The 11,338-nt window shown below is 44.5% G+C and overlaps 1 protein-coding gene across 1 annotated transcript in view; it reads right to left on the bottom strand.

The window, feature by feature from the left end:
* Positions 1–11,338, bottom strand: part of CAND2 (cullin-associated and neddylation-dissociated 2 (putative)) — a 50,568-nt gene that overhangs the window by 30,388 nt on the left and 8,842 nt on the right. The window contains exons 2-4 of the mRNA XM_006868682.1: positions 7,920–8,063; positions 5,075–5,229; positions 4,210–4,333 (exon numbers count right to left, since the gene is read on the bottom strand). Coding sequence (XP_006868744.1) covers positions 4,210–4,333; positions 5,075–5,229; positions 7,920–8,063 — 423 coding nt within the window. The remainder of the gene's footprint in view (positions 1–4,209; positions 4,334–5,074; positions 5,230–7,919; positions 8,064–11,338) is intronic.

The raw sequence follows: 11,338 nt of genomic DNA, 5'->3' as shown, positions 1-11,338 counted from the left end.
TTATCCATAGCTTGTCATGATCGACACAATCGAAAGTCTTTGCGTAGTCAATAAAGCACAGGTAAACATCTTTCTGATATTCTCTGCTTTCAGCCAAGATACATCTGATGGCAGCAATGATATCTCTCATTCTACACCCTCTTATGAATTCAGCTTGAAGCTTTGGCAGTTAACTGCCAATGTACTTCTGCTGCTGTTTTTGAATTATACTTTACAAAATTTTACTCGCATGTGATATTAATGGTATTGTCCCATGATTTCTGCATTTCATTGAGTCACCTCTCTTTGGAATGGGCACAAATATGGACCTCTTCCAATTGGTTGGCCAGGTAGCTGTATTCCAAATTTCTTGGCAGAGATGGATGAGTGTCTCCAGTGCCACATCAATTTGTTGAAAGATTTCAATTTGTATTCCATCAATTCCCAGATCCTTGTTCTTTGTTAATGCCTTCAGTGCACCTTGGACTTCATCCTTCAGGATGATTGACTCTTGATCATATGCTACCTCTTGAAATGGTTAAACATTGATCATTTCTTTTTGGTACAGTGACTCTGTGTATTCTTTCCATCTTTTTTTGATGCTTTCCACATCATCCAATATTTTGCCCATATTGCAAAATTTTGCCCATATTGCCCAATATTGCAATATTTAGGGTTGAATGCTTTCTTCAGTTCCTTCATCTTGACAAATGCTGGGCATGTTCTTCCCTTTTGGTCTTTGCACAATTCATTATAATTTTTGACTTAGTCTTCTAGAGCCTCCCTTTGAAATTTCCTGTTCAGCTCTTTTACCTCCTCATTTCTTCCATTTGCTTTAACATCTCTACACTGGAGAGCAATTTTCAGAGTCTCTTCTGGCATCCATTTTGGTCTTTTCCTTCCTTTTTGTTTTCTTAGTGCCCTTTTGCTTTCCTCTTGTATGATGTTCTTGATGCCATTACACAGCTCCTCTGGCTTTCGGTCATTAGCATCTAATGCATCAAATCTGTTCTTGAGATGATCTCTAAATTTAGGTGGGATATGTTCAAGGTCATATTTCGGCTCTCAGGGACTTGCTTTCATTTTCTTCAGCTTGAACCTGAACTTCCATATAAGCAATTGATGGTCTGTTCCACAGTCGGCCCCATGCCTTGTTTTGGCTGACTATATGGAGCTTTTCCATCTTCTCTTTCCACAGATGTAGTCGAGATGATTTCTGTGTTTTCCATCTGGTAGGCTCGTGTGTATAGATAGATGTCTTTTATGTTGCTTTAAAAAGGTATTTGAAATGAAGAAGTCATTGGTCTTGCAAAATTCTACCATGTGCTCCCCAGCATCATTTCTATCACCAAACCCATATTTTCCAACATCTGATCCTTCCTCTTTGTTTCCAACCCTTGCATTTCAATCACCAGTAATTATCAATACATCTTGATTGCATGTTTGATCAATTTCAGACTGAAGAAGTTGGTTGTTGTTGTTGTTAGGTGCCATCGAGTTGGTACCGACTCAAAGCAGCCCTATGCACAACAGAATGAAACACAGCTGGTCCTGAGCCAACCTCACCATTGTTGCCTTGCCTGACCCCATTGCTGCTGCCACTGTGCCAATGCATCTCACTGGGGGTCTTCATCATTTTTCTTCGACCCTCCACTCTACCAAACATGATATTCTTCTACAGGGACTGGTCCCTCCTGATAATATGTCTGGAATACAAGAGACAAAGTTGGTAGGATTCTTTAATTGCATCATCACTAGCTTTTGTTGTTGTTGTTGTTAAGTTAGTGGTTGATTTTTACATCTGAGTAATAGTTGTATTAACTGGTCTTCCTTGTAGGCGTATGGATAGTATTCTATCACAGACAGAGTTGTATTTCAAGAAAAATCTTGGAGTGTTCTTTTTGATGATGAGTATGACCATCCCGCATAGTAAACCGTGTGATTGTAGATTCAAAGTTGCCAATACCAGTCTATTTCAGCTCACTGATACCTAGGATAGTGATGTTTATGCATTCCATTTAATTTTTTGCAACTCCCAATTTACCTAGATTCATACTTCATAAATTCCATGTTCTGATTATTAATGGATGCTTGCATTGTGTTTCTCCCCATTTTGCATTGTGTCTGATCATTAAATGAAGGTCCCAAAGCTTTGTTCCATTTGCATCATCATGGTCAACTCTACTTTGAGGAGGCAGCTTTCCCCCAGTAGTATTTTGAGTGTCTTCCAACCTGAGGGGCTCATCTGATGTTCCACTGTTACTCAAAGTTTTCAGTAAATAGTCAGAGGTAGTCTGTGTGTGGTGTGTGCTTTTTCTAGTCTGGAAACCCATCTGAAACTTGTCCACTATGGGTGATCCTGCTGGTATTTAAGATACCAATGCCATAGGTTCCAGAATCACAGCAACATACAAGGCATTACAGTAGGACAAATTGATATATGAATGGTGGGCCATTGAGCCTAGCTTCATTTATTTATTTATTCATTGATCTACTCTGTGACTGGGTTTGTGCTGAAAGCAAGATGGACTTGGGCCCTAGACCCTGCACTTGTGGTCCTTGAGGGATGCCTCCCAGGAACTTTAAAGTCAACTGAAGCCACCATCTTCCTGCTTCCACACTGTTTCTGCAGTGCACCCACTGCAGCCAGGGGCCTCTGTCTGTTCCCATTTTTACTAAAGCCAGGCCCCTGGTATTAGCCTTTTTTACCACCCCAACTCCATGGAAACCCAGCTCCTAAATATGACCTGAATTCACCTGCCTTCAGAAGTCTTCTAACCAATTTCCCTGCCCATCCAAGCCCCTGCCTCCTATTCTCCACTTCCAGGTGGAAAGATCAGTCCAAACACATAAATCTGTGCACAGTACTCCTCACGCCAGCCCTGCAGCCTCACCTCTCCACACCACCCCTCACTTTATACCCTAGCTCCATAACCACCTTGTAGGACCCCCGGATGCCACATCTTCTCCTCCTCATTCTCTCTACTGTGAGTCTCTCTTCAGTGTTCCCCTTACCTGGTTAAGTCCTTCCCATTCTTGAAGGTTCAGGTCTAACAGGACCCTCTCTAGGAAGACTCTCAGTCCCCTCACTGAGTTAGAGTTTCTTCTCTAAGCTCCTGCCATCTCTGCTGTTGCCTTTATTGTTGTATTTATTACACAGTTTTATCGACTCATATGCTCATTTCCAATGAGTTCACCCTGACAGATACTGGGTCACTGAAGGTTGGATGGATGAATGAAGAGTGAGCAAATGAATGCTTAAAAACTGTGCAGTGTACTTGTGGATATATTGCATAATCCAGTGTAATGTCATTGCTTGTTCTAGAAACTTTCTAGAACATTGTCTATGGCAAATGAATTCTGTTTGGGTTTTTGTTTTGGTGGTTATGATCATTACCATATGTAGATGTTGATCTACATACACAACTTGAGAAAGGGGTCTATCTGCCCAGTTTGGGTGCTAAATTGAATTTTTTGATGAAAATCTTCTTAATCTTCAAGATTAGAAGTGACTTCAATAAAAAAAAAAAAGTGCAGTACAATTGAAAACAAATAAAAAAACCTAAGCCAGTAGCCATCAAGTCTGACTCATGGTGAGCCCATGTGTCACATGCTAGAACTGCGCCGCAGGATTGTCTTGGCTGTAATCTCTAGGGAAGCAGATCACCAAGCCTTTATTTTGCCATGATGCTGAGAGGGTCCCAACCAACCTTTAGGTTTGCAGCTGTTAGATGCCGTTGAGTTAGTTCCAACTCTCAGTGACACTGTAGAGGGGTTCTGACGCTGTAAATCCTTGAGGAGCAGAAAATGTTACCTTTCTCTCGTAGAGCAGATAGTGGGCTTGAACCATCAACCATGCTCCAGTGTTAATTTAAAACAATGGCCCAGATACATTTGCCCAAAAGAAAAAGAGCAAGATGTGGGTGGGAGAAAGGATGAATAAACAAACATAGATTTTAGCTATGGAGAGACCAAAGTTCAAATCTTAGGTGCTGTCATTTACTGAACCTAATATTGTGGTGTTCTTCATCATGTTTCAATATTCAGTGTGTGGCCTTGGGCAAGCCACTCAGCTTTGGAAGCCTGTAAAGTTGTGATGACTGAGCTTTCTCTGCAGGGCTGCTGGACTGTCCAGCGAGCACAGAGCTGCAGCGCAACAGTGCAGGAGGTACTGACCAGTGCATCTGGGCCCCTCCGCTCCCCCCTCACTGCCTTGGGTGGCCTCCATACCTGCTCAGCATGTCAGAGAGAATGTCCAGGGCTTCCAGCTGCACGGCCACATCCTCCTGCTGGGCAATGGCACTGGTGAGCTGACCCGTGATCTTGCGGCACACGTTGGTGGCCAGGCCGGAGCCTGTGCAAGGCACAAGGCCAGCACAGTGAGGCCCAGGGCTGGGGGAAGAGGTCACTTCTACCTCTAGTTTGTTTTGCTCTGGTTGTGCTCCTTAGTCCATGTCCCCAACACTCTTTGATCCATGGATGTCAGCACTTGAATGGTCCAAGGTTTGACATGAATTCAGACAGCTAGAACAGCTGAGGACTGACAGCAGACCTGCTGGACCTGCCCACCGCACCCTCAGCCCACACACACTTCCATGCCCACAGAAAAGTTAAAACATTTGTTTTTTTTTTAGCCTCCCTTGCTGCTAGAAGTGGTTTGGTGACCTAGTTCTGGCTAATGGGATATAAGTGGACATTTTTCTGGGGGGTTCTGGGAAAACTTGCGCTTTTCTTATAAAAGGAAGAAAGTGGAGCAGAGACCTCAACCATGTTGTAAATGAGCTACTAGATGAATTGCTGCAAAAATTGAACAGCGGATCCCTCAGGCTTATCATGTGAAAAAGAAACCTCCTATTCATTTCACCTGAGTTAGTTAGTTTGTCCTGTTACTTGCAGCTAAATGCATTCCTAGCTGCCACAGAGCCATGGGCTTTTTCAGATATCTGGATCTGAAGTTCATCTCTGCCACTTACTAGCTGAGTGACCTTAGGTAAGTCCCTTCACTCTCAGAGGCTCTGTTTCCTCATCTGTAAATTGGGATAAACACTGATGCTACCTAGAGTCCCTGGGCCCTGGGCCCTAGAGGGGTAGGTACCTGTGGCTGCAGGAGGAAGCTCCAACAGGACTGTCTTGAGGCCGATGCCAGCGATATCTCGGAGTTGCTCTTTGTCTGACCGCATGTTCGCACAGAGGGCATCCACAATGGTCTCCACCTGGTACTCCTTCACTTTGCCCACCAGAGGACCCAGGCTGAGCAGGGAGTGGGGGAAGCCCCAGGCTCAGTTGGAGTCAGGTTGCCCCCTCATGCCCATGGGGCATATAGGCTGAGGAAAAGGCCCTACATCTGTAGGGGAGGCCCTGCTTTGCCAGAAATAAATGCTGATTATGCCAGCATCATCCTAAAACCACCCAAACCTGCATCTCAGCATGTGGTCAGTTATAAAATCCAGCAACCTGGGCCAGAACCCAAGGGGTGACCAAGGGCTCCCACTTGTCCCTGCAGGACAGACAAGAACAACTTATTGGGATTCTATGACAGTATATCTGTATAGGAGCAGATAGCTACAGCTTTCTCCCACCAAGTGGCTGGTGGATTTGAACCTCCGACTTTGGGTTATCAGGCCAATGATTAACCCTTGTGTATGCATCAAAATGACCAGGAGACCTTATTCAAACAGACTGTGGAAACCCATTCCCAGAGTTTCAAATTTAGGAAGTCTGGGTGGGGCCCAAGAATCTGCACTTCTAACAAGTTCCCAGGTACCACTGCTGCTGCTGGAGCCCTGGTGTGGCGCTGTGGGTTAATGCGCTGGACTGCAAAATGAGTCTGAACCGCAGTCGGCAGTTCCAGCTCACCAGCTGCTTCTCAGAAACCCTATACAGGGTCACTATGGGTCTGAACTGACTCGGTGGCACTTAACAATGGTAACAACTGCTGCTGCTCATCTGGGGATGGCATTTGGAAGACTTCTATCCTGACTGTGGTCATAGAGTCAGAGATGGGCATCATCAGCACCATCTGGGAGCTAACTAGAAATGCAGACTTTCAGGTCCTGCCCAGACCTACTGAATCAGATCTGTGAAATTTCAGCAAGGTCCTAGGTGATCTGAATGGACTTCTAGTTTGAAGGGCTGCACTAACCTCCCTGGTTCTCACCCTTAGCTGGGCACTGTCATCACCTAGGCCTTCATGCTCATCCTCTCCACCCCCAGCCCTCCAGTCTTCTGAATCTGAATCCCTCAGGGCTAGGTGGGGGTGATTCCAGAGCACACCAAAGTTGGCAAACTTTGGCCTTCTACACATACTTCTCCGTCAATTCCTCCATCTAAGTAACTCTCTCATCTTCCATCACGGGGGACACTCATCCTAACCACTGTATACTTCCAGAAGCATTTTGGGAAATTTGTGGGAGACTTTTTTTTTGTCAGCATAACCACTGAGGTGGTAATTCTGGCTAATTTTTATAGGAGGGGGCATGGCCAGAGAAGTTAGAAAGACAAAATTGCAAAACAAAGCACTGTTCCATGTCCTGCAAGACTTTCTAACATTCCCCTGGACATTCATATGAAAAAAACTACACCACCTTTCTATATTAGCTGAGTCAAAAATGTCATTTCATTTTGCATTAAAAAAATTTTTTTGCTCTGTTTTAATATACACTGAATTTTCCAAGAATGCAATTGTAAGGTAAATTGCGGGAATACTGTACTTGGTTTTCTTGGTAACTTTACCAGTAGTTCAGCATTTCAGAAAATCTCGGCAGTGCGAGAGGCCAGGTCCTCAGTAGACAGACCCCACCTGTGGCATGTGTGACAAGTCTGTATCTCCTGATGTCTTCATTGTCATTTCCACTGTCAACATGCTCACACATTTACATAATGAAATCATGCTGTTTTATTTTAAATTACTTTCCTTCTATTTCTCCTCTATGTCACAGTTTAGAGCATTATATGAGGGTGCTTCAAAAAGTTCGTAAAAGAAATTCCATTATCTTTTAATTCCATTTTTCCACAAGTTTTTTGAAGCACCTTTTGGAAATTACATGTATAGGTAGGTTATCTTATCTGTACATTTTGTTCCATGATATGAAAAGAAATATTACAAACTCAATGAGTGTGTTGCTTCAGCTAGTGGGAAACCAGAGCCAGAGAGAGAGAGAGAGAGATACTTCCAGATCACAAACCTGATAAGGCCACGTCCTATATAAGACCTTTTATTGAACTCCCTCCGCTCTTGGAATCAAGTTAAGTTGCATGAAAAATAGTCCAGAAGAACTGGGCCAAGTTCACAACGGCTACACCAAATTCTCACCCTGTGGCCCCTCAACCCTGCTAGAACTACCTGTCATTCCTCAGTGTCCTACCCACCCTTTTGGACACATGCCTTGTATACACACTGTCTTGTTTTTTCTTCCCCTGAGGCAACTCTAAGTTTCAGGACTACAACCTCACAGTGCCTAGGGCAGAAGGTGCTAGAGCCCCAGGTCCCTTCAGCACTTCCACTTTGGTGGCAAGCTTGACTTCCAAATGTGGCACCTACATCTCTGCCTGGACACTTTCTTTGGCTAAAGGGTTCAGGGAATTCATAACGCTCCACCTACCCGAGAAGCAGCTCTCAACCAATGACTGATGAGACTTGGGGAATTAATGCACCAGCTCTGAAGGCGGGAACATTCCAAGGTATGCTGGCTCCAGTAGCCCACAGAGGTCACTTGCTCCACTGACCCCACACTCTTTATTGTCCCCTTCCCTTTCCCACCGACATCTCCCTACCTTCCCACAAGTGTTTCTTGTGATCACAGCCCACACCAACTCATATTTGAATCCTTGTCCTGGGGTCTGCTTCTGGGGAAACCCAGTCTTCACTGGGGCCTCAGCAACACTTCTCAGCAGCTGTACCCCAAAGGAGCCCTCCCTTGGCACCCCAGGTCGACCCTCACCACTTGACAGCCAGGTTCTGCACTTCCCCATTCTTGTCCTCCAGGAGCTTGAGCAACATCGCCACCACCTTGCGCTCACTGTCCTCATCCAGCTGGATGGAGTTCTTCTGTAGCTCGGACATCAGGTCGCTAGTCGCCATGAACCTGGACAAGGAAGGTAGAGGATTGCCAAGCAGCCGGCTGCAGGGATTTGGGCAGGATCTTAGACTCCTCCAGAAGTAAACCTTGATACAAGGATTTGAGGGCAAGGCTGGAGCACAGCTGAGCAATCACAGGGAACCAAGTCCCCTGAGGTGCTTGGTTGTACATAAGCAGCTGCAGCCTACTCTTTTTTTTTTTCTGGTTGTCGTTGTGAATATATCATACAACTTTCACCAAATCAACTTTTTACAAGTGTACAACTTATTGGCAACAATTATATTAATTGACTGCCTGGCGCTTTAGGATAAGCATTGGACTGCTAACCATAAGGTCAGCAGTTCAAATTGAGCAGCTGCTCCTTGGAAACCATATACAGGGCCGTCCCTGTGAGTTGGAACCAACGGGATAGTAATTAACAACAACTAGTACTCTTAATCAGTACAGTTCTTCCATCATATTAACCCCTGAAAAAAGGGGGGAGGGGTGGGTGGGAGAAGTATCTGAGCACCTCTGGCTTTTTCCGAGGAGAAGGAGAAACAAAGTGCATCCCCCGAAGCTTGATATTTATAGGGCTGAGGTCAGACATGCCTCCAGCCTTCTTCCCTCATACCAAATCTGACACCAATTATCCTTCCAACAGTACTCTGCACTTAGCAGGGTTTAATGAGTCACTGAAATGGCCACACAGAACTCAGACACCATACTAACAGTTACGGGATTTATTGGGGAAGTTAACAGGTTAGAAGTGAGGACTGGAAATGCTCGGGGCACAGTTCTTTCAGTCAGGACAGTCTCTTCAGTCATGGCCTCAGGCAGCCCTCTCTCTGGTCTTTGGCCTCTCAGCCATGGCCCCTTGGCCTCTGCCCTGCTCCAGCTATGGTACAAAGCTCTTTCAGTACCATGGATAAATGCCCAAAGGGCACTCCACTTCGCTATAAGCCTCAGTCTGAAGGTGCTCCATATGGTCAACAAACCTAGTTCCCCAAATAAGTGCTTAGAGGCACCTTGCTCCACAAGCAAGCCTCTTGTCCAAAGGCACTCATTCCTTGCTCCATGGGCTGGGAAGCCCACTGCTCTGTCTGGCTTTTTGGCTCCTGGATTCCTCTGCTATACCTCTGGTGTCACATTGTTGATGAGGTTCAATGTGCAGAGATCTTAGAGTTCAAAGGACACACTCCACTTCTGGCTTTTCTTCCTTGATAGTAGTAAGATCCCCTTTCCTGCTTCTGAGATGGCTCATTTTATACGTACATTAGAGTTCCATGTTTTTACAATCACAATGAACTCTGTAAACAATTGCTCACAACTGAAACATACAATCCTTTTAGCATCTTCCCCCACCTTTTCCAATCTAGACCATCAGGAAACAAGTCCTTTGGGGGGAATTGCATATTATTTAATACGGTTGTTGTTAAGTGTGTCGAGTCAGTTCTGACTCATAGCGACCCTGTATAGGATTTCTGAGGAGCAACTGGCTATCTTAAAATCACCAACCTTGCAGTTCAAACTGACTTTGCAGTCTAGCACATTAACCCACAGAACCACACCAGAACTCCTTTTAATAAGGTAGAAGAGCCCTATTAAAGAATTCACTACATTGCAACCCCATTTCTGCGTCTCTATCCCACGCCTGGTAACCACTAATAAACTTTGGTCTCTATATACTTGTCTTTGCATATCTTTTTATATAAGTGAGGTCAGACAGTATTTGTCATCTTGTGATGAACTTATTTCAGTAAGTATAATGTCTTGATGCTCCATTCATACTGTAGCGTTTATCAAGACTTCAGTTCTTCTATTGGTTGAGTAGTAATCCGTTGCATGTATGTACCACATTGTGTTTATCCATTCATCTGTTGATGGACATGTAGGTTGCAGCCAAAGCTGGCTGTTGTGGATAGTGCTGCAATGAGCATTGGTGGGCCAGTCTCTTTTTGAGTCCCTGATTACACATCTTATGGCTAGATACCTAGATGTGGACTTGCTGGGTCATATGGTGGTTCTATTTTTAGTTTTTTTTAGGAACTTTCACACTCTTTTCCACAACAGACTGTATTCCCACCAGCAATGGATAAGGATTCTAATTTCCCCACATCCTCACCAACATTATTTTCTTCTTCCTTTTCTTTATCTTAGCCATCCTGTTGTTGTTAAGTGTTGTTGAGTCAGTTCTGATTACAGTGACCCTGTATAGGGTTTCCAAGGAGTGAACAGTAGGTTTGAAACGTTAACCTTGTGGTTAGCAGTCCAGTACTTATCCTACAGCACCACACCAGGACTCCATCTTAGTGGGAGTGAAATGGTATCTCACTGAGGTTTTGATCTGCACCTCTCTAATGACTAACGGTACTTAACAACAACAACAACAAATGACTAATGTGGAGTCCTGGTGTGGTGCTGTGGAAAATGCACTGGACCTAAAAATGGGTTTAAACCACAAGATCGGCAGTCCAAACACACCAGTCACTCCTCTGAAACCCTATACAGAGTTTCTCTGACTCAGAACTGACTCAACGGCACTTAACAACACCAACAATGACGAATGACCTGGTGGTGCTGTAGGACAAGCACTGGACTGCAAGGTCAGTTTGAATAGCAATGTTGGTGGTTCAAATTCACCAGCCACTCTTTGAAAACCCTATACAATAGGGATGGGGAACCCTTTTCTGCCTATAGTATCATTTGCAGGCCATACAAAATTATCAACTTAAAAATTAGCCTGCTAGATAATTCCCATGTGACCTACCTTCAATGGCTTGATGATCAGAGCTCGACTAGAGGAAGATAAGGAAATCTGACAAAGGATACTTATGGATGTAGTAGCTCAGAATACCTACCGAGAGGGAAGGAATCTTTACATCAAGGAGCAAGACTATCCCCTTGGTATACAGGGTTGATAGCGATGGGCAACTTAGACATTGGCTACCTAAAATGGGGGTGGCAGGGAGGGGCTATAAAGACATGAAGTGACTGGCTTACAAATTTTCAAGAGGGGGTTTAGTTTCAGAGTGTGCTGGGGAAGGTAGAATCCCCACTGAATAGTTTTCATCTTGTCTAGGTGGGTCTGGTGAAAGGAGATGGGGATAGGATTCTTTTGATTCAATAGCAAGTAGTTGTTATAATGGCTAATTGTGACTGCCACAACTGTGAAGGCAGAGTGTTGTAACAAAAGTGGGTGAGCGGTTAATGTTACAGTCCAGAAACAAAGGACCCTAGGACCATCAAGGAAGAAGAGCACAAGCGGAATGTGGGACCTTATCCAGAGAAGTAGCGACACC

This window comes from Chrysochloris asiatica, unplaced genomic scaffold, assembly GCF_000296735.1.
Source record: "Chrysochloris asiatica unplaced genomic scaffold, ChrAsi1.0 scaffold00121, whole genome shotgun sequence".
Lineage (NCBI taxonomy): Eukaryota > Metazoa > Chordata > Mammalia > Afrosoricida > Chrysochloridae > Chrysochloris > Chrysochloris asiatica.
This window is presented reverse-complemented; position numbering and strand designations above follow the sequence as displayed.